Source organism: Mobula birostris, chromosome 3 (assembly GCF_030028105.1).
Source record: "Mobula birostris isolate sMobBir1 chromosome 3, sMobBir1.hap1, whole genome shotgun sequence".
In the NCBI taxonomy this organism is placed as follows: domain Eukaryota; kingdom Metazoa; phylum Chordata; class Chondrichthyes; order Myliobatiformes; family Myliobatidae; genus Mobula; species Mobula birostris.
The window spans coordinates 29,724,301-29,751,522 of NC_092372.1; the positions used below are offsets into that span (position 1 = coordinate 29,724,301).

General features: G+C 41.2%; 1 protein-coding gene across 1 annotated transcript; it reads right to left on the reverse strand.

Moving 5' to 3' along the window:
* Window positions 1-104: 104 nt before the first annotated feature.
* On the reverse strand, window positions 105-26,020 carry LOC140194555 (calcium and integrin-binding family member 2-like). The gene is made up of 6 exons (XM_072251770.1): window positions 25,970-26,020; window positions 21,785-21,819; window positions 18,841-18,952; window positions 18,461-18,605; window positions 4,030-4,225; window positions 105-295 (listed from the first exon to the last, which is right to left on the reverse strand). Exons 1-6 carry the CDS (start codon window positions 26,018-26,020, stop codon window positions 274-276), a joined length of 561 nt encoding a protein of 186 aa, XP_072107871.1. The 3' UTR covers window positions 105-273.
* Window positions 26,021-27,222: the final 1,202 nt, after the last annotated feature.

The following is a 27,222-nucleotide window of genomic DNA, read 5'->3' on the forward strand; positions in this document are numbered from 1 at the left end:
TTTGGCTTAATGAATTATTTCAAACAAATGTGCATTTCTCTGAAGGTTTTTCTTTAATTCAAATACAGCAATCAGATGAGATGAAACGAAGACTTGGGAAATTCTAACTCAGATAATTAAGTGTCATTTAGTTTAAAATACTCAAGACATATGTAATAGAAATCTTGCTTCAGAATATGGTCATGGAATACTTTCCAGCTGAAAAAAATGGTGCAGAGTAGCATTAGAAGTAAAGGTTTTATTGTGTGGCAGCCTCTCATGTACTTAAGCTCTTCAGATTCTAATGTGAAAAGTGCTGTTGAAAAATAAAAAGATTTTAGATTTTAATATTTAACTCTTTAGAAAGCCTTACACATTCACTTGTTAATTTTACACATTTCATTAATCGTACGGAATGTGATAACATTGATACAGTACTAATGTCCATCTGCTGGGGAGTCTAGGACAAGAGGGCACGACTTCAGGATTGAAGGACATCCATTTAGAACAGAGGGGAGGGAACGTCGACTCAGACCTCGAGAGCCCTGCGTCGGGCACTTTCATGCCTTACAAGGCACAGATTGGAGGTCTGTGTGGGGCGCCACTCCTCGCACAGACAAGAGCAATGTGTGGTTAAGTGCCTTGCTCAAGGGCACAAACATGCTGCCACAGCTGAGGCTCGAACTAGCGACCTTGAGGTAACTAGACGAACGCCTTAACCACTTGGCCACGTGCCCAACAACGTGATAGAGTGACAGAGCAGACTCGATGGCCTGAATGGCCTTATTCTGCTCCTAGTTCTTTACAACAGAGATGCAGAGTAATTACTTTAGTCAGAGGGCTGGTAAAACTGTGGAGTTTGTTGCCACGAGCGGCTGTGGAGGCCAAGTCATTGGGTGTATTTAAGGCAGAGACAGATAGGTTCTTGATTAGCCAGGGCATAAAAGGGTATGGGGAGAAGGCAGGGGACTGGGATGACTGGAAGAATTGGATCAGCCTATGATTGAATGGCAGAGCAGACTCGATGGGCCGAATGGCCTACTTCTGCTCCTATATCTTAAGGTCATGGTCTTATTGATGCATGGGGCCAAACTTCCTGCTTTCTGGAAGTATGAGGGGTTCATTCTGTAAGCGTTTCAGTGATATTGTGAAATGCAGCCATAAATTCAATTTCATTTATTTACCACATGTACATTGAACCATACTGTCAAAGTCTCATTTGTATTAACAGCAACTCAGCCTAAGGATTCAATGCCTGATTGGTGTTGAGATTGTTGACCCCATACAGCGAGTCCATTTGGAATCTCAGGATAGTATATGGTGAAATATACATACTTTGATAATAAATTTACTTTGAAATTTGAACTTTGATGTCATGATAGAATTATAAGATGTCAGAATGAAATCAGAAAATTAAATAATGCATTAAAATCTTACTATCGCTCTTTTAAAATGCGAGCAAATAGTGTGATTAAGTTACTTTCAGAACATTTCCCGCATAAAGAATTGATATTTAGATGTCTTATTTTTAAGTCACTCACCCAATATTTTTCCTTCACTTAACTCCTAATATCTGTCAAGCCAGCCTTACCTTCATTGACCATTGAGTATATGATACTGAATTACAATTAAGATGTATAAGTTTTGGGGTAAGTTTTTTATACTAGTAGCATTAAAGTTTCAAGTAAGTTGTACAGCTGAACAGATGTTTATAAAATGTTAGATGAATCTTTTCTATGTTCTTCATCATGGGCACAACGCTCCCCTCCATGAATGAAATCTTCAAAAGGCAGTGCCTCAGGAAAGCTGCACCCTTTAGGGATCAGCACTCTTCTCATTACTACCATCAAAGAGGAGGTGCAGGAGCCTGAAGACATGTCCTCAATTATTCAGGACCAGGTATTCCCCTCTGCCATCAGATTTCAAAGTTCAAAGTTCAAATTTATTATCAAAGTATGCATGCCATCACAACCTTGAGGTTCATCTTCTTGCAGGCGTTCATAAAACAAAGACAGAATAGAATTTACTAAAACACATACACACCGAATGGCTGCATGTCTAATTTGCAAAGGGGGACGGATAACGCAAATAGGAAACAAAAACACATTGAACTTGAACTGCAGAATCACTGAAAGTGAGTGCAAATGTGCAGAGCCCATTCAGTGCTGAGGCAAGTGAAGCTGGTCTAGGAGTTTGCTGGCTGCAGGATAACGTGGGACCCAAGACTACTGCACCTCTCTCCCGTTGGTAGTAGCAAAAAGAGGGAGACCGGTCAAATGCAGGCAGACTGCGCTGAGCACTTGTTTGCTTCCCACTCTTGTCCTCGACGAGTTTATTCTTGCTCAACACTTTCATCGGTGCAGAGCAGTGGAGCCAAACACACCTTCTGCTATCAGGCCTCAATGCAGCCTCCTCCCCCAGCGATGACCACCCCAGCCATACCTACGCTCTCGAGGGTCTACTTCGCTGAATCCCCCAAAAGCGCCAGGTCGTTTAGTTGGCTCAAAAGTACAATCTTAAAAGGGAATTGACAGGCTGCAGACAGGAACAATCACAGTTCAGAAGAAAATTTATATCTACTAGATCGCCGGCGTCATCTTGCATCTCTGAATGGTCCATGGACCCATGAACACTACTTTGTTATTCCTTTCTTTAGTAGTTTATTTTTGCAATTTATAATAACTTTTTGTCTTTGCATTGTACAGCTGCTACAAAACAACACGTTCCATGTCATACTAGTCAGTAATAATAATCCTAATTATGATTCTGATTTGAATCCTTTTCTTCCTGAAGTTACAAATCAACCTGTTACATGAAATGCCAGGCTTAGCTCACTGATACAGTACCTCGATTTAAGCCAATGTTAAAAAGACACGTGTGGATTACGGTTCAAACTGACATTTGTGTGCATTCGTAAAGAACAACAGCATTGACAAAGTTGCTGACTTCCACTAGGTAAAATGCTAGACTGGGCTCGTTTACTCTCTCTTTATTTTTTCTCCTCATTTTTATTCCAACCCCTCGCTAACCAATGACATGGTTTTCAAACTATACATCAAATTTCACAGATAGGCTAATGGACCTGCCCAACTTCTCAAGACTTCTTCACACTCACAACTGGTCTTCAGTGAAGCAACTCCTCCTGCATTAAAAACATTGTCAATCCCTATTGCCAAGAACTCCATTCTTCTATTATTGATTCATTCTTGGTCATGACTTCAGAATAAACTGGTATATTTGAAACTGAGCAGTTTTATTTGACCCCAGACATTTTATCCCATATCTTCTCCATCACAAAACAGCTTATCCACCAGCTCCCAACACAAATTCTCTGCCTTCACTCTACCTTAATCTATCTGCCGGCAACAGCCTCTTTCTTACCATTATCACTTTCAGACTCAAATGTTGCAATGATTTCCTAAATGTTCTCCCATAGCGGTGTGCACATCCAAAGCTGCATTTCACAACTTCATCTGCTGATCCAAACTTGCATTTTAGTAAATGTTGTTTATTAACAACATTTAAAAGACACTTGGTCAAGTACATGGAGATAACGGTTTAGAGGGATATGAGTCAACTATGGGCAGGTTAGACTAGATTAGATGGGAATCTTGGTTGGTATGGAGCAGCTGGGTTGAAGGGCCTATTCCCATGTTGTATGACTCTATTGCTCTGTGACCCAATATACCTGTACCCACTGGCCAACATTTACATCGTGTTCCCCATTTCCCTTTGTAACCCTTGTTTAGATTTGGTTGTGATGTTAATTCTACTCCCATTCTCTGAAACATATTCATTTGAAATTATTTTCTTCCCGAATGGAGTTACTGCATGCGGTCAACACCAAATCTGTGAATTACTCTCAGAATGTACTTACAGCCCCACTGGGACTCCTGGTTCTTCCAGAAAGATTTAGACAGGAAGGTTGATATCTTACATCAGTAGATGTGATATTATCAATGTTTAAAAATGCAACCATATCCTCTATGATTCATGAAATATGTAAAAATAAAAATAACAAAAACCTTCATTGATCGACTTTGACATTACCTCACAAAATCTGGGGCACGGGTGATCATGTATTCAAAGTCAGCTAAAGACAGTTTCCCATCACCATACAGGTCTCCTTCCTCCACGACTTTGTCGCATACCAACTGAAGTTCTTCATCTGACAGCTCCTTGCCCGTAAGCTTGTTGAGCATTACCTCCAGGTCAGACTGGCAAATGAAGTTATCGTGGTTGAAGTCTATGCAAAATATGACACAGATATAATGATTTGTTTGATTGTGTGCTGTTCCAGAAGATAAATAAGATGAATAAAACACTGACCAGACAAGAAAAATGGGTTTTGGTCTGGAAAATGTGGAAGAGATTGAAGAAGACAAAGACTTCATGCAGTCTGAACTTCTGAAGTGAGTTAAGAATAATGAGTGAACTTCATAGGGTGAAGTTTCAGAAATGAAGATGGCCATCTGGGAACACATATCTAAAGCAAACTAAAAACTGAAATGACCATCGCTGTAGCAATAAACAATAGTTGAGGAAGCAAGGAAAGTCGGTGACTGAAGGAAAAAGATATGATAGATGAGACCAAACATGGGATATGAAATGAAAACACTTAGGTAGGAAGAATGAGAAAAGACAAATATTGATGAAGTTGTACAACCTTGAATGGGATGTCGGAGCAGGGAGTCAAGAGATTGTGTAAATGTGTCTCTGGGGAGGATAAGACATAGGAGACATCTCATAAATAAGCAGGCATGAACCATGGCTTTATAAATGTAAGCGTGAAGTACAAGAACATGGAAGTTGTTCTAAATCACTGGTTAGTTTGCAGATTAACTTGGGGTGATTTAGCAGCATGGTCAAAGTCTAAGAGAGTGTGGAGTGGAGATTTCTGCAATATAATCAAGAATTTCAACTCATATTTCAAAGAAAAACTAAAGAAAGTTGGGTTGTGTTCAACAGAACAGAAATTCAGAGAAGACTTAGTAATCAAAATACACAGAGTTAAGCTGTAAGGCAAAAAAGTAATGAGGAAGAATAATTTTAATCAGCATTTTGTTCTGATTGGCAAGATACGTTTGGAGTAAGTTTATACAAATGTAATAACTATTTTTGAAAGGAAGTTGTAGAAATACTTGAACAGGATTAATTTGCAAAGCTGCAGAGGCTGCAAAAGCCTTCTTTTATCCTCCACACAGAGGCCTGTCCTACCTCAGTAATTTCATTCCAGCTGGTCTGGGCTGAATTTTCTGTTCACAATTATTCCAAACACAACACTCTGCTCTTCCTTCACCGGTCTTCTGTTCACCCAGCTCCCTTTACCACAACCCTTCAGCTGTCCTTGTCTTCCCTCTCGGAATATTTCCCCCATTCCTACTTTAAGATCCTCCTTTAGATCCTTCGCTTTGATTCCTGCTAGTCGTTACTCTCGGTGGCCACTTTATTGGATACCTCTTGTACCCAATAAAGTGGCCACCGAGTGTATGTTCGTGGTCTTTTGCCGCTGTAGCCTGTCCATTTCAAGATTCAAAGTGTTGTGCATTCAGAGATTCTCTTCTGTGCGGCACTGTTGTAATGTATGGTTATCTGAGTTACTGCCGCATTCCTGTCAGCTTGAACCAGTGTGGCCATTCTTCTCTGGCCCCTCTCATAACAGGGCATTTTCATCTACAGAAATGTGTCTCACTGGATTTTTTTTGTTTTTCGCACCATTCTCCGTAAACTCTAGAGGCTGTTCTGCGTGAAAATACCAAGAGATTGAATTGAATTGAATTGGATTGAATTGACTTTAATACTTACATCCTTCATATACCTGAGGAGTAAAAATCTTTACGTTACGCCTCCAGAAGAATGGCCACACTGGTTCAAGCTGACAGGAATGTGACAGTAACTCAGATGACCATGCATTACAACAGTGCCACACAGAAGAGAATCTCTGAATGCACAACACTTTGAACATTGAAATGGACAGGCTGCAGTGGCAGAAGACCACGAACATACACTCAGTTCATCTAAATGTGCAATGTGTAGTAACTGGTCTATCTATCAATTGCAAAAGACAGAATGTACGGTGATATCCAAAAAGAAGGAGAATCCTATCTGCAGGCTGAGAATAAACAGGGAAGACATAAAACAAGTACAGAACTTTTGCTACTTAGGAAGCTGGGTGACATCAGATGGCAGGTGCAAAATGGGCATCAAAAGAAGAATAGGGATGGCAAAAGACATCTTTACGAGAATGAAGAGTACACTGACAAATACTAAATTAGGCATGACAACCCGCCTCAGAGTACTGAAATGTTACGTTTATCCAGTTATGTTACATGGCTCAGAATGTTGGACAATATTTAGTAACATGAAGAAATGAATTGAAGCAGCAGAGATCTGGTTTTTGAGGAGGATGCAAAGAATATCATGGACAAAACGAATATCTAACGAGGATGTCATGAACAGAGCAAACACAAAAATAGAAATAATGCTTGAGATCATGAAAACCCAACGTAACTTCATTGGACATGTGATTAGGAAACAGGAGTTAGAATGCACGGTAATTATGGGAAAGATTGAAGGGAAGAAAGCAAGAGGAAGACAGAGACAAATGATGATGGAGACAGCAGCCAGAGAAGTGGAAATGAATACCAATGAATTGATCCACTTGACCTGAAACAGGAGTGTGTGGGCCATGGCAGTCAAAGCTCAAACTGGGCATGGCACCTGATGATGACGATGACAGTAATTTACAATAATTAGTATATACAATAGGACAATCAATAAAACACAGAAATACAATTGTATTGGTGTGAATTAATCAGTCTGATGGCCTGGTGGAAGAAGCTGTCCCAGAGCCTATTGGTCCTGGCTTTTATGCTGCAGCACCATTTCCCAGATGGTAGCAGCTGGATCAGTTTGTGGTTGGGGTGACTCAAGTTTCCAATGATCCTTCGGGCCCTTTTTAGATACCTGTCTTCGTAAATGTCCTGAATAGTGGGAAGTTCACATCTACAGATGTGTTAGGCTGTCCGCACCACTCTCTGCAGAGTCCTGTGATTGAGGGAAGTACAGTTCCCATACCAGGTAGTGATGCAGCCAGTCTGGATGCTCTCAATCATGCTCCTATAGAGAGTTCTTAGGATTTGGGGGCCCATACCAAACTTCTTCAACTGTCTGAGGTGAAAGAGGTGCTGTTGTGCCCCTTTGGTGATGTTTATGCTGAGGAACTTACAGCTGTTCACCCTCTCAACCCCAGATCCACTGATGTCAATAGGGGCTAGTCTGCCTCCATTCCGCCTGTAGTCCACAACCAGCTCCTTTGTTGTTGCGAGGTTGAGGAAGCAGTTGTTTTCTTGACACCACTGTGTCAGGGTGATGACTTCTCTGTAAGCTGCCTCATTATTATTTGAGATGAGGCCAATCAATGTAGTATTGTCAGCAAATTTAATTAGCAAATTGGCGCTGTGGGTGGCGATACAGTCATGGGTATACAGAGGGTAAAGGAGGGGGCTTAGGACACAGCCCTGAGTGGCTCCTGTGTTGAGAGTCAGAGGAGCAGAGGTGAGGGAGCCCAGTCTTACCACCTGCTGACAATCTAACAGGAAGGCCAGGATCCAGCCACACAAGGCAGGGTGAAGGTCAAGGTCTCTGAGCTTCTTGTCAAGCCTGGAGGGAATTATGGTGCTAAATGCTGAACTGTAGTCCAAGAACAGCATTCTCACATAAGCATCCTTCTTCTCCAGATGTGTAAGGATGGTGTGTGGAGCTGTGGCTATTGCATCATCTGTTGATTGGTTGTGTCAGGAGGCAAATTGTAGGGGGTCCAGTTTGGGTGGTAGCATGGTGCAGATGAAGTCCTTGACCAGCCTCTCAAAGCATTTGCTTATTACTGAGGTGAGTGCGACAGGATGCCAGTTGCTCAGACATGCTACCTTGGTCTTTTTAGGTACAGATCAATGGTTATTGAGATACTCAAACTACCCCATCTGGCACCAACAAACATTCCACAGCCAAAGTCACTTAGGTCACATTTCTTCCCCATTCTGATGTTTGGTCTGAACAACAAATAAACTTCTTGCCCATACCTGCATGTTTTTATGCATTGAATTGCTGCCACACGATTGGCTGATTACATATTTGCATTCACAAGCAGATGTGCTTAATAAAGTTGTCATTGATTATGCCTTTTTTAATATAGCATTAAGTAAATATAAATTGTCTTAAATGGAGAAGTATTGTTACTATTACTATGTACAAAACTTAAATGACCAAACCTCATGCAGGGTTTCAAACTAAAGTGGCAACATTTCTTTCCTCCGACAATTGATGCTCAACCCACTGAATTCTTCCAACAGAATGGATTTTGTTAAAGCAACCACTAACTTGATTTGGAGACTGAGTTTCCTTTCCTGAGCCTGTTCATTGCTTGTTAGTGTCCCAGGTTTGAGGGGAGCCAATGTGATCTTAGCGCTCAAAGCAGGATTGTCGGAGGGCTAATAACAAGGTTCTATAATGCAGTGGTTAGCACAGCGCTTTACAGTACTGATGACCTGGATTCAGTTTCTACTGCTGTCTGTAAGGAGTTTGTACACTCCCCCCGTAACTGTGTGGGTTTCCTCCAGGTGCTCTGGTATCCTCCCACAGCCCAAAGGCGTCCGGTTGGTAAGTTAGTTGGTCATTGTAAATTGTCCCGTGATTAGGCTAGGGTTAAATTGGAGGTTATTGGGCGGCGCACATCGAAAGGCTAGAAGGGCCTATCCCGTGCTGTATCTCAATAAATAGCTAGAGCAGCAAAAATTATTTTACATCTATTACTTTAATTTTATTATCTTACTTTTTATTTTTATGTTATTAAACTTTGGTTAGACTACAGTGGAGAAGTTTGTACTGTTTTGGTCACCACACTACAGGAAGGATATGGTAACAATAGAGAGAATGCAAAAAGATTCACCAGGCTATTGCCTGGACTGGAGGGCTATAGTTATAAGGAGAGGTTGGAGAGGTTGGGTTTATTATCACTTGAACACGGGAAGTTAACAGATAACTTTATAGAGGGGCATAGGTAGGATAATTTGAATCTTGCACCCAGGGCAGGCTGAGCAGTTTAGAATAAGAGGACACAGTTTTAAGGAGAAAGGGGACATATTAAAGGAGATCTGAAGGGTAAGATGTGCATACAGAGGTGGTGGTTATCTGGAACAAGTTGCCAGAGAAAGTAGTGGAGGCAGATACATTAATAGCATTTGGACAGATACTTAGATAGGAAATACACAGAGGACCTTTTCGATCGGGACTACAGAGCGTCGTGGGAGCTGAATTCTGAAGGAAGGCAGTTTTTTTAAAAACTTCTTCGAGTGCAAGAAGGGCGAGACTGCGCAAGTCAACAGGACCGCGCGGAGAGTTTAAAAGGGAGACCACCCTATACAGCGAGCAGCTGACGGAGCGGGCAGCGGGGTGAGTGGGAGCAGAGTGTAGGGCTTTGCTTCAACGGGCTTCGGTGGTAAACGGGAAGAGGCGAGAGCGAAGCACCAACTCTTTTTTTTCTCCCCCCACTTCACGAATCAGCCCGGACAGACAGGAACAGCAGGGCTCTCACAGCTAACGGTATGAGCTAACGGTTTAAAAATTTCGTCTGTTTGGCGAGGTAAGTTGGTGAGTAGACTTATTTTTCCTGTATCATTCCTGTAGAATTAGATAGCATGCCTGCAGGGTTAGTGCTTTGTTCAGGGTGTCAGATGTGGGAATCCTGGGAGACCTCCAGCCTCCCTGATGGCCACATCTGTGCCAGGTGCACCGAGATGCAGCTCCTCAGAGACTGTGTTAGGGATCTGGAGCTGCAGCTTGATGACCTACTGCTTGTCAGGGAGTGAAGAGGTGATAGACAGGAGCTACAGGGAGGTAGTCATCCCTAGGCTACAGGGGTCAGAAAACTGGGTCACTGTCAAGGGAGGGAAGGGAAATGCCCAGATAGTGGAGAGCACACCTGTGGCTGTCCCCCTCAGCAACAAATATCTTGTTCTGGATGCTGTTGAGGGGGATGACCTGACAGAGGATGCCCATGGTGACCGGGTCTCTGGCACTGAGCCTGGCGCTGTTGTGCAGGAGAGAAGGGGGGAGAAGAGAAATGCGGTAGTCGTGGGGGATTCCATAGTCAGGCGAACAGACAGGAGGTTCTGTGAACCTGACAGAGATACTCGCATGATGTGTTGCCTCCCAGGTGCCAGGGTACGGGATGTCTCAGATCGGGTCCTGAATATTCTAAAGGGGGAGGGTGAGCAGCCAGTTGTCTTGGTACATTTTGGTACCAATGACATAGATAGGACAAAGGAGGAGGTCCTGAAGAGAGATTTCCAGGAGTTAGGAAGGAAGCTGAGAAGCAGGACCTCCAGGGTAGTATTCTCAGGATTGCTACCTGTGCCACGTGCTAGCGAGGGCAAGAATAGTCAGATCAGGCAGATGAATGCGTGGCTGAGAGACTGGTGTAGGGGGCAGGGCTTCAGATTCTTGGATAATTGGGATCTCTTCTGGGGGAAGTATAACCTGTTCAAAAAGTGCAGGTTACACCTGAACCCGAAGGGGACCAATATCCTGGCGGGAAAGTTTAATAGAGCTGTTAGGGAGGGTTTAAACTAATTTGGCAGGGGGATGGGAACCGGAATGATAGAGCAGAGGAAGGGGAAAACAGAAACAAATCTAAGATAGTGAGCAGTAAAGATGTCAGGAAAGTCAGGCAGGTGATGGGGCAAATTTGTAGCCATCGGGATGAGTTGCAGTGCAATAGAGTTGCAGTGAGTTCAAAGCAAAAAGTATCAAATACTGGTCTTAAGGTGTTGTACTTAAATGCACGCAGCATAAGGAATAAGGTGGATGATCTTGTTGTACAGCTACAGATTGGCAGGTATGATATTGTGACCATCACTGAGACCTGGCTGAAGGATGCATGTCTCTGGGAGCTGAATGTCCAAGGATACACGGTGTATTGGAAGGATAGGCAGAGGGGGAGGCGTGGCTTTATTGGTAAGAAATGATATTAAATCATTAGAAAGAGGTGATATAGGATCAGAAGGTGCAGAATCTTTATGGGTTGAGCTAAGAAATAGCAGGGGTAAAAGGACCCTGATGGCAGTTATTTATAGGCCTCCAAACAGCTGCAGGGATGTGGACTACAAACTACAACTGGAAATAGAAAAGGCTTGTCAGAAGGGCAGTGTTATGATAATTGTGGGGGACTTTAACATGCGAGTAGATTGGGAAAATCAGGTCAGCACTGGATCTCAAGAGAGAGATTTTGTAGAACGTCTGCGAGATGGCTTTTTAGAACAGCATGTTGTTGAGCCCACTAGGGGATCGGCTGTACTGGATTGGGTATCGTGTAATGAACCGGAGGTGATTAGAGAGATTGAGGTGAAGGAACCCTTAGGAGACAGTGATCATAACATGATTGAGTTCGCTATGAAATTAGAAAAAGAGAAGCCGAAATCTGATGTGTCGGTATTTCAGTGGAGTAAAGGAAATTACAGTGGCATGAGAGAGGAACTGGCCAAAATTGACTGGAAAGGGACACTGGCGGGAAAGACAGCAGAGCAGCAGTGGTTGGAGTTTATGCGAGAAATGAGGAAGGTGCAAGACAGGTATATTCCAAAAAAGAAGAAATTTTCGAGTGGAAAAAGGATGCAACCGTGGTTGACAAGAGAAGTCAAAGCCAAAGTTAAAGCAAAGGAGAGGGCATACAAGGAAGCAAAAATTAGTGGGAAGACAGAGGATTGGGAAGTTTTTAAAACCTTACAAAAGGAAACCAAGAAGGTCATTAAGAGAGAAAAGATTAACTATGAAAGGAAGCTAGCAAATAATATCAAAGAGGATACTAAAAGCTTTTTCAAGTATATAAGGAGTAAAAGACAGGTGAGAATAGATATAGGACCGATAGAAAATGATGCTGGAGAAATTGTAATGGGAGATAAGGAGATGGCAGAGGAAGTGAACGAGTATTTTGCATCAGTCTTCACTGAGGAAGACATCAGCAGTATACCGGACACTCAAGGGTGGCAGGGAAGAGAAGTGTGTGCAGTAACAATTACAACAGAGAAAGTACTCAGGAAGCTGAATAGTCTAAAGGTAGATAAATCTCCTGGACCAGGTGGAATGCACCCTCGTGTTCTGAAGGAAGTAGCTGTGGAGATTGCGGAGGCATTAGCGATGATCTTTCAAAAGTTGATAGATTCTGGCATGGTTCCGGAAGACTGGAAGATTGCAAATGTCACTCCGCTATTTAAGAATGGGGCAAGGAAGCAAAAAGGAAATTATAGACCTGTTAACTTGACATCGGTGGTTAGGAAGTTGTTGGAGTCGATTGTCAAGGATGAGGTTACAGAGTACCTGGAGGCATATGACAAGATAGGCAGAACTCAGCATGGATTCCTTAAAGGAAAATCCTGCCTGACAAACCTATTACAATTTTTTGAGGAAATTACCAGTAGGCTAGACAAGGGAGATGCAGTGGATGTTGTATATTTGGATTTTCAGAAGGCCTTTGACAAGGTGCCACACATGAGGCTACTTAACAAGATAAGAGCCCATGGAATTACGGGAAAGTTACATATGTGGATAGAGCGTTGGCTGATTGGCAGGAAACAGAGAGTGGAATAAAGGGATCCTATTCTGGTTGGCTGCCGGTTACCAGTGGTGTTCCAGAGGGGTCAGTGTTGGGGCCGCTTCTTTTTACATTGTACATCAACGATTTGGATTATGGAATAGATGGCTTTGTGACTAAGTTTGCTGACGATACAAAGATAGGTGGAAGGGCCGGTAGTGCTGAGGAAACAGAGTCTGCAGAGAGACTTGGATAGATTGGAAGAATGGGCAGAGAAGTGGCAAATGAAGTACAATGTTGGAAAGTGTATGGTTATGCACTTTGGCAGAAAAAATAAACAGGCAGACTATTATTTAAATGGGGAAAGAATTCAAAGTTCTGAGATGCAACGGGACTTGGGAGTCCTCGTACAGGATACCCTTAAAGTTAACCTCCAGGTTGAGTCAGTAGTGAAGAAGGCAAATGTAATGTTGGCATTCATTTCTAGAGGAATAGAGTATAGGAGCAGCGATGTGATGTTGAGGCTCTATAAGGTGCTGGTGAGACCTCACTTGGAGTACTGTGGGCAGTTTTGGTCTCCTTATTTAAGAAAGGATGTGCTGACATTGGAGAGGGTACAGAGAAGATTCACTAGAATGATTCCGTGAATGAGAGGGTTAACATATGAGGAACGTTTGTCCGCTCTTGGACTGTATTCCTTGGAGTTTAGAAGAATGAGAGGAGACCTCGTAGAAACATTTCAAATGTTGAAAGGCATGGACAGAGTGGATGTGGTAAAGTTGTTTCCCATGATGGGGGAGTCTAGTACGAGAGGGCATGACTTAAGGATTGAAGGGCGCCCATTCAGAACAGAAATGTGAAGAAATTTTTTTAGTCAGAGGGTGGTGAATCTATGGAATTTGTTGCCACGGGCAGCAGTGGAGGCCAAGTCATTGGGTGTATTTAAGGCAGAGATTGATAGGTATCTGAGTAGCCAGGGCATCAAAGGTTATGGTGAGAAGGCAGGGGAGTGGGACTAAATAGGAGAATGGATCCGCTCATGATAAAATGGTAGAACAGACTCGATGGGCCAAATGGCCTACTTCTGCTCCTTTGTCTTATGGTCTTATGGACCCAGGCTTAATGCAGGCAAATGTAATTGGCATAGATAAGCATCATGGATGGGACAAACAAGCTGGTTGAAAGGGCCACATATCTGTGATTATACTGCATAATTACAGCTCAGTGCTGGCTCCCAGCAGATCAATCTCAGTAGCATCATTCTCCTTCTCTATTGACTGGTGCTTTGGCACTGTAATGATTCCAGTGAGCATATATTAATAGGATAATGGAATGTGATTGGGAATTTTATGTCATGAACAATTTATGAAATTTGACACAACTAACATATTACCTTAAACACAATAAATTCTGCAGATGTTGGAAATCCAAAGCAACTCACGCAAGATGCTGGAGGGACTCAGCCGGTCAGGAAGCATCTATGGAAATGAACAAACGATGGCTGTTTCGGGCCGAGACCCTTCTTCAGGACTGGAAAGGAAGGGGGAAGATGCCAGAATAAAAAGGTGGGGGAAGGGGAACAAGGATAGCTAGAAGGAGATAGGTGAACGCAGAGGGCTAGGAAAGATAAAGGGCTGGAGAGGAAGGCATCTGATAGGAGAGGAGAGTGGATCACAGGAAAAAGGGAAGGAGGAGGGGTCCCAAGTGAAGGTGATAGGCAGGTGAGAAGAGGCAAGAGGCCAGAGTGGGAAATAGGACAAGAGGGGAGAGGGAAGGAAAAATTATTTTACCGGAAGGAGAAATCAATACTCATGCCATCAGGTTGGAGGCTACCCAGACAGAATATAAGATGTTGCTCCTTCACCCTAATCATGGAACAAGAGGAGGCCATGGACCAACATGTTGGAACAGGAATGGGAATCGGAATGAAAACACTGGGCCACCAGGAAATTCTGCTTATGGTGGATGGAGCAGAGGTGCTCGTTGAAGCGGTTCCCCTAATTTGCGACGGGTCTCACCAATGTAGAGGAGACCACATCAGGAGCACTGGATGCAATAGACGACCCCAGCAGATTAACAGGTGAAATGTTGCCTCACCTGGAAGGACTGCCTGGGGCCCTGAATGGAGGTGATGGGGAGGTGAATGGGCAGGTGTAGCATTTTGGCTGCTTGCAGGGGTAAGTACCAGGAGGAAGATTAGTGGGGAAGGATGAACAGACAAGGGAATCACGGAGGGAGCAATCCCTGCAGGAAAGCAGAGAGGGGTGGGAAGTAAAGATATGTTTGGTGGTAGGATCCCTTTGGAGATGGCGGACATTACAGAGAATGATGTGTTGAAGGCAGAGGCTCATGTGGTGTTAGGTAAGGACAAGAAACTGTTAAGGTGGCGGGAAGATGGGGTGAGCGCGGATGTACAGGGGATGAAGGCGATGCAGGTGAGGGCAGTGTCAGTGGTGGAGGAAGGGAAACCCTGTTACCTTTCATCTTCTGAACTGAAGACTAAAGCATATGCTAACGGGAAAATCAAGCATTACAAGATATAACAATAGCTTTAAGAAGATCATTTAGTAACCAGTTCCCTGTAAACCTTGCCAATATATTTCAAATGCCAAGCCGAGAATCTTGAAGTTCCAAGTAACTTTTGTTACAACTTTCTTACAAACTGTACGCTTAACTAATATCAAATAAGAGAACTTATTGTTCTAGTATTAAGTCACCATAGTATTCATCAACTGAGTCAGTAACTGAATCCAGTGGAGTTTGTTTTGAAAGGATGACAATAAGGAACTTTATAAATTCAACATTTGATTTATGGTAAGTAGGAGTCTGTGTATTTTCTTGTCTTTGGCTCTATTGAGTTTCCTATTCATTATTCAGGAAAAAAAACTCCACTTAGACATCAATGGCTAATCATGTACAGCTTGCCTATATACTGTATGTGGATACTTTGTTAACTTACTAATCTATTTTAGATTCACATCAGAAATAGACGCCACAGATTTAGGTGTGAGGGAAGAGATTTAAAGGGAATTCTTTGAAGATTTAAATAAATTTTTGTATTCTGAGGCTCTACCCACTGGTCCTAGGCTCTCCGCTATCGGAAAAATCCTTTCCCCGGCCACCCTAACTAGACTCTTCAATGTTCAGTATATTTAAATGAGATCTCCCCTCATTCCTTTAAACACCGGAGAGTATAGGCTCAGAGCTATCAGATGCTTCACTTTCATTCCTAGGGTCATTCCCATAAAACCCTCTTCAAAGTTAGCACGTCCTTTCGTAGACATGGAGCTCAAAATGGCTCAGGATACTCCAAACGTAGTCTGAACAAAGCCTTATAAAATCTCAGCACTGAATATTCGGTTTTATATTCTAGTCCTCTTGAAATGAATGCTACCATTGTATTTGTCTTCCTTGCTGCTGACTCAACCTGCAAGCTAACCTTTAGGGAATCCTGCACCAGGACTTCCAAGTCCCCTTGCACCTCCAATTTCTGAATTTGCTCCCAATTTAGAACATAACCTATACGTTTATTCCTTGTGCATGGCCATACACTTGCCTACAGCTTAGCTGGGAACCTTGATCAGGATGGACCAGCAGAGCTGAAGGGCCTGTTTCTATGCTGGGTAATTCTATGACTCTACAACTCTGTAACATCAGCTGGTACTGAGTGTGATTTGTGGGAAGAACATGACGATGTAAATATGAATCGATGTGCTTCCTCATTTAGGCTTCATGTCTCAGAGATATATCTCAAATCATCATCTGGAGCATTTAATTTACTGATGGCATTTGTTTCCAATAAATTATTACTATAAATATATCACCTTAACGTGAATGTTTTAATGATACATTTGTTCCATGATATCAGATGGAATTCTCTCACCATTTAAAAAAACTGTGTTTTCTGATCATTTCAATAGATGGAAAGGGTTAATGATCTTCATTCCATCATGCCTGCTGCTTCATCAGGCTGAAAACTGTTGTGGTTGAATTAATCCCCTTGCATTGATCAGTTCTGGGAAGTGAATACCAGCTTCGCTGACGGAAAAAATGAAGGAGAAAATTACAGGGAATGTGAATGAAAGATTGGAGATTGTCAGCAGCTTTTGTGTCAGAATCAAAGGGATCAGACTGTTACCTGTTCATTATGGAACATCTTGCTTCGCTGTTTTGTTGGCAGTTATTTATTGTGTCTGAAGTGAACTGAAGACTCCAGTTACATTTTAAGTTATAAAATTAACAGATTTTTCTGGTGTTATTCTTTTTAAGGTTTATGTAACAAGGTGCTAGCAACAAAGATTTATATTCAGGCTACAACTTCGTCTGCTAATCATTTTTATGATGTGGAACTCTCACCTTCCTATTACAAAGTTCAGTTGCAGAACTTAGTATCAAACATCTGATCTAGATGTGTTACTACATGCTTTAGGCTATGCAATGTGAATGTTGCAATCCTACATACGTCTCCACCTTTACCTTTCCCACCCACCGGCTTCACCTATCATCGTTTAACTATCCTTCTTACTCTCCTCCCCACCACTTTCTTATTCTGGCATCTTCCGCCTTCCTTTCCAGTCCTGAAAAAGGGTTTCAGCCTAAAATGTCGACTGTTCATTTCCACACATGCTGCCTGACCTGCTGAGTTCCCCCACCACTATGCGAATATTTATTTCAATTCCCACATGATTTTGTGCCATAACTGCTGCAGGAGCAATTTTACGGAGCAGTGTTTATATGAACAGTTGTGTCATTTATGTTGTTATGTTGTATAATAAATACAAATGATAAAGACACAAAGGCCATGCATTTCTAAAACATGATCATTCTCGGGAAGAGAGGGATCTTGCGGTCCACGTCCATAGATCCTTGAAAGTTGCCGTGCAAGTTGATAGAGTGGTTAAGAAGAAATATGGTCTATTGGCCTTCATGAGGTACTGTTGCAGCTCTATATGGCTCAACCTCACTTTGAATGTTGTGTTCAGTTCTGGTTGCCTCATTATAGGAAGAATGAGGAAGTTTTAGTGAGAATGTAGAGGATAGTTACCAGAAAGCTGCCTGCATTAGAGAGTATGCTTTATGAGGAAAGGTTGAGCAAACTAGGGCTTTTCTCTCTGGAACAAAGGAGGATGATTGACACACTCAACGATTCAGGAAAAATTGCTTCCCCTCTGCCATCCGATTCCCAAATGGACATTGAACCCATGAGCACTACCTCACTTTCACAATTTTTAATGTAACTATTTAACATACATATATATACTTACTGTAACTGATTCACTTATTTTTCTATATTACCATGTATGACATTGTACTGCCGTCGCTAAGTTAACAAATTTCCTGATATATGCCAGTGATATTAAATCTGATTCTAATTTGATTCTGAGGATGAGAGGTGACTTGATAGAGGTATATAAGATCTTAAAAAGCACAGATAGAGTGGACAGCTGGCACCTTTCTCCCAGAGCTGAAATGGCTAAAATGAGGGGACTGAAGGAAAGTTTAGGGGAGTGTCAGAGGTAGGTTTTTTTACACAGAGGGTGGTAGGCGTGTGTACCGGGAATGCACTTGGGACATTTAAGAGTCTCTTACAGAGGTACATGTATGATAGAAAATTGTGAGAGGGAGGGATTAGATTGATTTTAGAGTAGTTTAAAAGGGTGACACAACATTGTGGGCCAAGTGGCTGTTATTGTGCTGAAATAAAATATGCTCTAATAGCACAGCTTTCATCTGCCTGATTTTACATCAGCTCACTTGGGCAACACCACTATTTTCATTTTAATTTGAGACAGTTGAGAATACACTATACAACAAATTTAATTTTCAATTAACAGTTAAGTATAAAACTCTAAAATGATGCTGAGAACACAGTTCTCTTACCGTATGAAGACTTACCGTAAATTTTAAATGCATAATATGCCTTTAAACTGTTAGGCGCCATGTCACTTAAGGCAGAGAACATATTTAGAAACTCATTAAATGTCATGACGCCCTGCTCATCTGAAAACACTTTAAGTATCTCTTGATGAAAGGGGTTTTCCTGAAGGGAAAAAAAGAGGGAATAATTATAATTTCAAATGTTTAACATTTGTACAGGATGCTTCAGGAATAGAATTTACTTGCTCTCATTCTCACTGGGTGAGAAGAGTTAGATGTCAGGATAATCGTGTTATTATGAGCCAGTCTCAGAAAGCTCTGGCACTGGGTATCAGATTGTTCACCAAGTAAAAGAACCAGGTCATTTTTGCCATCAATAACCAGTCCTACATTCGTACCTTCAGTTCTGGCATCTTGCTGATGAGTTGCAGTGGCAGCTTGATATCTTTAATATCATTGAATTGCCAAGGGACATTCTGTGGTACCAATGCACGGAATCTATGATATAGTCTGAAAGAGTACAGAGATTCAACAAAGGTGGGGGGAAATGGATTAACTTTCTTTGTTTATTATAAATAATGATGAGATATGGTTAAATGAATGCCTCCAAGAGGACCACAACCTTGTCGTGCTTTGGAGGCCTGCCTGCCTCAATGACCCAGAGAGCTATGTTGGCTGGAGTCACAGCTTTATGTTTTGGCTCATGAGAGTCACCAGTGCCAGACAAGTCAAAGGACAGAGTTCAGACTAAGAGAGATCCACCGGTCCTCCAGGTTTAGGGGTCCAGCTCTCGTCTAACAACCCTGACTGGCAAAACAAGATTGTTACAGAAACAGCAATAGAGAATCCTTCTACATCCGAGTTCGACAGTATTCCTGAGTCTCCACTCAAGACCTGCATGACTGACGGTAGTGAAAACCGAAAGGAAGCAAATGATATGGTGAAGGAAGACCTGAACACCGCGGAGATGGAGGACCTTCATTGCTGCCCTAAATGCCAGTGTGTAACAGGCAGTAGCAAGGTTAAATGAATGTGGGAAATTATTGGAGAAGTTTTCCCACAAAATACTTTGACGAAAATGGAAATAATCGTGATATAAAAGCATATGGATGGAGAAAGAAACAGGATATAGAGGCAATAGGCCTGAAGATTGGGAACACTTCAGAATTCACAATAGGCCTGAGGATTGGGAACACTTCAGAATTCACAATAGGCCTGAGGATTGGGAACACTTCAGAATTCACAATAGGCCTGAGGATTGGGAACACTTCAAAATTCACAATATAAGTCAAGGAAAATAGTAAACAAGAATAACTTAGCATGAACAATATAAAGCACCTCTGGAGACGTCAAGTGGGATTTGCAAAAGTTAATACTGGATGCCTCACAGAATGAGATGGGAGAAAGAAAATAGCCAACAAAAAGAAACCATTTTTTGATTGGTCTTCACAGGATAAGGCATAGAAAACATCCTAGAAATAGTGGAGGACAGTAGGTCTAGAGTAAACGAAAAGCTGAAAAAAATTAGCATTAGCAGTAAAAAAAAAGTAGTGTTAGACAAAATAATGAGACCTGCAACCTAAGGTTTTGAATGGGGCGTCCTGGAGGGTAGGGGTTGTTACCTTCCAAAATTCCATAATTTTAGGATGGTCCCAATAGATGTGAGATAATAAATATGTTCCCAAGTATAGAGGGAGATCAGAGAGTGAAAATGGGGATCAGTGAGCCAATTAGCTTGACATCATTAGCAGAGAAAATTTTGAAATGTATTACTAGGGAAGTGATAACAAGGAATTTAGAGTACAGGATTGGGCAATCAACATGAATTTAAAGCAAGCTATATTTGATAAAGCTAGTAGATTTCTTCTAAGATGGTAACTAGAAGAATGCATAAAAGAGAACTAACGTTTGTGTGTATCTGGATTTGCCAAAATCCTTCCCAGATAAAAGCACATAAATTTTGAGGTAACATATGGTGTAGATTGAAGATTAGTTAGCAGAGAGAAAATGGAGAATGGGAATGATCAAGTCACCTCTGGGTTGGGAGGCTGCCACAGGAATTGGTGCTGGACCTCCAGCTTTCAAGACATATTAATGATTCAGGTGAGGTGATCAAATGAAGTTAACAATACAAGGTTGATAATACAAAGCTACATACAGGTTCCATGGATGGGAGGGGTTTGCAGGGATATGATCTGGGCGCAGTAAATGGGTTTGGGCAGGTGATCCGGTTGGTATGGGTTAGATGGGCTGAAGGGCCTGTTTTGGTGCTGTAGTACTCTATGACTCTATAATGGCACCACAGAAATCCCTTCACCAGACTGTAGGTTCAAGCCTCCTTCCACCACTATCATCTTCTCAAAGGCAGTTAGGAATGGGAAGTAAATGCTGACATCACCAGTGATTCCCATATCCCATAAATATACTTTTTTAAAAGCCAAGCCATATTTATTGTGTTTGTGAATATGTGGAATTATTGATGTTGTGCTGTCGCACAATTCCTATCTTACTCTGTTTAATGGATGCCGATCTTTGATGTGGCAACATTGAACAGTACAAAATAGTCACAAAAATGGAATTTACACTGAAAAGCTATGAACAAGCATTCCTATTGAAACAGTGCCTTATGTTCACTTTATTCTTGACAACCTTGGAATCATAGAATAGTACAGTGCAGAAACAGGCCCTTCAGCACATCCAGTCCATGCCAAACTATTAATGCCACCAACTGGCATCTGGACCATAGCCCTCTGTACCCCTCCTATCCATGTACCTATCCAAATTTCTTTTAAATATTGAAATTGAACCCGCACCCACCACTTCTACTGGCAGCTTGTTCACACTCTCACCACCCTCTGAGTGAAGAAACCCCCTTCCATGTTTCCCTTAACCCTAGAAGACCTCATTTTCAAACTGAAACTGATGTCTTCAGACAACCTGACCCTCTGTTCTGGCTGTAACCTCAATGCATGGTGGGCTCTTTGCTGCACAGGGACACCATTTAGCTCTCATATTGCTACGCTCACACTGGCGGAACAGTGGCGTGACAGTCATCATAATGCTTTACAGCGCCAGCAAGCGGAAAATTGGCATTCAGTTTCCACTGCTGTCTGTAAGGAGTTTGTACGTTCTCCCCATGACCGTGTGGCTTTCCTCTGGGTGCTCGGTTTCCTCACACATTACAAAGATGTACTCGTTAGGATTAGTAAATTGTGGGTTTGCTATGTTGGGTTGCTGCAACCAGCACATCCTCAGACTGACACAATATGACACATTTTACCATATATTTTGATGTTTTGATGTACAGTACATATGAAAAATAAATCTAATCTCTTAATTTACCTCATAATTTCTTTCCTTGAGAAGACAGTACAATCCTTGAAATAGAGAAAAAAAATTAGTTGCCTTTTTCTTTAAGACTTGTCCCACATAAAGATGCAGAAACTAGGATAGTTCACCAGGCTATCTAACACTTAGTGCTGTGAAAAGTCAAAACTGAATGACGAGTGTTGCCTCATTTTAATTAGTTAGCTGGTGAATCGCGGCAGAAAAGGCCACCTGTGAAGTGCCGTAACTCATAGGAGCTGCAGAGTATTTCTGGAAGCATTTTCAGCTAGATAAACCTATGGCATAAACGTTTAGTACAAGGGGATACACTTCTAAGGAGATTGGAGAAAAGTATGGGGGGGGGGGTGAAGTCAGAGGTATGTATTTTTACACAGAGAGAGGTGGGTATATGGAATGATCTGCCAGGAGTGGCAGTAGAGGCAGATTGTTTGATGATGAAATTCAATAAAAAAATAAATTACAAAAAAAATAAGAAGAAAGTAAAATGAAAGGCTACATGGGAGAGAAAGGTTAGATTGATCTTAGAGGAGGTTAAGCAGTCAACACAACATTGTGAGTTGAAGAGCCTATATTGTACTGTACCATACTGCTCAATGTTATCAGAGTTAGAGTCTCACTGTGACACAACGTGAAGCCGTGGGTTACGTGAGCAATGGCATTCAGGCATTCCTACCTAACAACAGCAAAGGAGGAACGGATGAATGCCAGAAAAGATGGTTCAGGCAGACAGTGCATGAATGCCCAACTGTATTTTACTCTTGTTGTATTCACCTCTGAATAGAGTTGAGTTTACAGTTCTTGTGGGTTACAGCCAAATCCAAAGGAGATAGGTCCATTGCCTGGGTCAATTATCCAAAGGAAAATGAGGCAACTAGAAAGGCTGGAGTGCTGGAGGGTGTATAGTGTCATAGAGTTGTATAGTGCTGCAGGCCAGGAGCAGGCCCTTTGACCCACCTAGTTCATGCTAAACTGTTATTCTGCCTAGTCTTATCAATCACCAGCAGGACTATAGCTCTGCATGCCCCTTCCATCCATATATTTCTCCAAACTTCTCTTAAATGTAGAAGTTAAGACTGGTATTTCTGCTGCATAATAATAAGACAGCTTTTTAATTCTGCAGTAGCAGTGTCAAGGACATTGCCAAGCAGCTGAAGAACATTCTATGCCAAAGAGGAATCTGGTTCTGAAAGCAGATTTTGGGAACAGTTAAGAGTAAAAGGGAGGACCTCAAAGTAGGAACCTGTGGAATTCGGACTGCCCATCCAAGTGCTAATTACCACAGAAAAAAGGAGCTTGTGGTTACACCAAAAAGGACTTTCGATTCCTGGGAGGATGGACTTGTACAAAATAGACAAGTTGCACTTCATTGGGTCAGGGACAGAGTAGTTTAATTACTGAAGACTGATGCAATGACTCAACCTGAAATGTCAGCTTACACCCTTTGCTTCCATGGATGTTGGCTGACCCACTGAATTCTTCCAACTTGTTTTTGTCCAATATTTCAGTCAGTGCAAGGGCTAGGAACCTGGATGTGGAGTCAGAAGGGTGAGAAAGGGGGAAATGGAAATGGAGTTAATCATTAGGTTTGGAAGGATAACAAAAGAAAGATTAGGAAAAAGACAAATAAATTTGGTAATAATAAACGGTAATAAAAAATTACTTCGCACTTTGGTACAGAGTACAATAACAGTACTTCGTAAATAGGTGGATGAATTTAGGACACAGATAAATGTGCTTAAGTCTGATATTACAGGTATTACTGAAACATGTCTTAAGGAAAGGAGAAATTCCAATCTGATGTTCCCGGTTACAGGGTAAGAGAAGAATGCGACTTTAGTTGGTGGGGTGGATAGAGAGGTGATGTATTGGTTATTGGAACAACGGTAGCTGTGAAACATTAAGATTCACCTCAGTTGGAGCTTCCATTCTGTTCTTAGCCTTAATTAATCTGTGGAGTGTGCCTCAAAGTGGAGCATTATCAGGAGCTGGCATTACAGAATAACGATTACTGCCACTTGTATAGATGCATTAAAGGATTGTTTATTTTATCTTGCTACCCAGACACAGATAAGAGACACTACACATTTATGTACAAATACCACATATTTCCCAATTTGCTAACTCAACCACTAAGAATGAGCTGCATTAGAAAATCTTAATGTTATAAAAATAAATGTAAAGATCTCAGAAAGAGATCATCTTATGATTCTTCATCAGCTATATTGCTTAAAATTGCATTTTATATATATTCGATTTAGGTTTTTAAGTCAGTTGGATCTTAAGCTTTAAATGCATTTTCATATAATGGAATAACATTATTTATCAATTGAGTTTTGCCATAAATCTATTCCATTGCTGCCACCTACTGTCCAATAAATGCCTTCTTACTAATTTGGTCCTGCACTGAATTGTTGTGCTTTGGTGAATTTAATTGATTATTTCTCAGAAGCTGCCAGGAATATGAAAGGGAAATATGAGCACTAGCCATAAAAAGTGCTGAAACAAAACATCAACAAGACAATAATGAACAAAATATGCAGTGAGTTACCAACCATCATGGCTGGCTGGATAACTTATGCAGTCTTAAACGTGCCAAAGAACAAAGTTTGGTGGCACTAACCTCTACATAAGACTCTGGTGGCTTTCCATCATAAAAATAGATCGCACCCTTGGCAGCAAGCTAAGGCTGTTATCTGACAATATAAGCAGCAGTTACAAAGTAAGATTTCTGTGCGGGCAATGTCACTAACCTCTCTTGAAACTTTGACCACTTGCAAGATTGAAACTTCAAAGGCCTGGGGTGAAGGGGTTTATGGGTTTATAATTTATAGGCGATCAGTTTTTATTTCACTTCTTCATTCATTTTTTCATTCTCAGAATCTAATCTTCCTGTCCCTTTCATTAGACTGCAATGCTTAGGTCAAATTAGCATGAGCGCAAATGAAGACAGATGCATAAAAAATGAATAAAGCAAAATGAAAGGATGTGTTTATAAAGTCAACTCATCTTCCATCCATTAACACATGATCATCCTGGCAAGAAGGTCATTGGCAGGAGACCTTACCAATGAGTGTACCTCTCTTCAACTAAAAGTGATCTTCTATAAATTTTAAGCAATTAAAGTGGTGGATATATGGAATGCTCTGCCTCAGAAGGCTGTGGAGGCTAAGTCTCTGGATGCTTTCAAAAAAGAGATGGATAGAGTTCATAAAGATAGCGGAATCAAAGGTTATGGGGATAAGGCAGGAACTGGATACTGATAGTGGATGATCAGCCATGATCACAGTGAATGGCAGTGCTGGCTCAAGGGGCCGAATGGCCTACTCTTGCACCTATTGTCTAAAAGCAATTTTAAGAGTTATACCTGAATAAGAGCCATTTTCAGATGATTGCAAGCTTATGTTCTGTTGTTAGTCACCTGTGAATTTTATTTTGACTCACAGTAGCTCCTTGTTTTTACGGGAAACAATTATCACACTGTCAATATAATGTCATCGTGCATTGCTGTAAGTTCAGTGATGTATATTTTATGTGCACTTACTGAGGATTGTTATTTGCATTGTAACAGTTGCTATAAAAGTAAGCAATTCCCTTCCCAATATCTAATAGATCTAAAAACTATTTTCCCCACCTCCCCACAAAAGTAAAATATTATTTGCATTCATTCCTTTGACAGCATTATGGAGGAATTTGTGACACACCTGATATTCCCTTCTTTTAACAGATCTACAGCCATTTAAATTCTGATAATGTCTTCTGGCTGAAATATTTCACAATATTTTCTTCCAACATTTTCTGGGTAGCCTTCTGCTGCTCATTCATTTCAGAACCCCACCATTCACTTCATCCATAGAATGACTTAACCTGTACTTAAATTCTCAAGTTTCTCCAAAATTAGATAGATTAAAAAATGGTTAAACCTTAAATCAATAATCATTACTTCTGTAAATAACCCATACCCTATTGTATATCATTCTTCAGTGACATTAAAATGATTTTTCTTTGCATGTTTTTAAAGTAGAACTTTACCAAACATTACCTATCATATGACATTGAAACTGGAACAATTTTAATAGATTCTCTTCTATTATAACATTACAAATTAGTACATTTAAATGCAACATTAAGAATAATAACCTTGTATACTTTTACATTACATAATCTCTTCCGTGGACTTACCTGATATTCATCTAGCTGTTCTTCAATAAATATACTTTGTTTATTTCCCATTCTCAAATAATATTGAAGCTTGTGTTATATTATTTTACATTCAATTTTTTTTTTTTGAAAAGCAACATCAACAAGACTCAGTCACATTTGCCAGAATGATCCAGCCTTTCACTAAAGCAACTTCAGTCTAATATTCTATTCAATAAGGAAGAGGGCTGGGCAGATGTTAATGGCTCTAGCAAACATCATGCAAGTGTTTTCTAAATCAATTAGCTCATTCACAGAGTGCCAGCTGCAGATTGTCTTTCACATTAAACATCATTTTGTTTGGTTGATATTTGCCAGCATTAAAAAGTATTATGTCATTTTTTGTGTGGACAGTACAGTTATACTGTGAATGATAATTTGTGGATCATTGCAAAGCTCTTTAGTGTGAACAAAGAATTGAAAGTTTGCAATGATACTTATTAAATCTGAATGTTGTATTTTGTTGTAAGGCATTAAATGAGCTGAATAAATATAAATAGAAAAATAATAAACAAGGGAATATCTGCAGCTGCTGGAAGTCCGAGCAACACACACAAAATGCTGGAGAAACTCAGCAGGCCAGATGGAATTAAGGGAATCAAGTAGTGAGATCATGGAAACTGTACAGATTGTAAAGGGGGAGGTGCTTGCTGTCTTGAGGAAAATTAAAGTGGATAAATCCCCGGGACCTGACAGGGTGTTCCCTCGGACCTTGAAGGAGACTAGTGTTGAAATTGCAGGGGCCCTGGCAGAAATATTTAAAATGTCGCCGTCTACGGGTGAGGTGCCGGAGGATTGGAGAGTGGCTCATGTTGTTCCGTTGTTTAAAAAAGGATCGAAAAGTAATCCGGGAAATTAGGCCGGCAAGTTTAACGTCGGTAGTAGGTAAGTTATTGGAGGGAGTACTAAGAGACAGAATCTACAAGCATTTGGATAGACAGGGGCTTATTAGGGAGAGTCAACATGGCTTTGTGCGTGGTAGGTCATGTTTGATCAATCTATTGGAGTTTTTCGAGGAGGTTACCAGGAAAGTGGATGAAGGGAAGGCAGTGGATATTGTCTACATGGATTTCAGTAAGGCCTTTGACAATGTCCCGCATGGGAGGTTAGTTAGGAAAATTCAGTCGCTAGGTATAAATGGAGAGGTGGTAAATTGGATTAGACATTGGCTCAATGGAAGAAGACAAAGAGTGGTAGTTGAGAATTGCTTCTCTGAGTGGAGGCCTGTGACTAGT

Coding starts and splice junctions, on each gene's coding strand:
- LOC140194555 (XM_072251770.1), bottom strand. CDS start 26,020: ATGGGAAATAAACAAAGTATATTTATTGAAGAACAGCTAGATGAATAT. Junction 18,953..21,784: donor TCAAGGAAAGAAATTATGAG/GTAAATTAAGAG, acceptor GTACTCTTTCAG/ACTATATCATAGATTCCGTG. Junction 296..4,029: donor CGTGCCCCAGATTTTGTGAG/GTAATGTCAAAG, acceptor ATTTTTCAACAG/CACTTTTCACATTAGAATCT.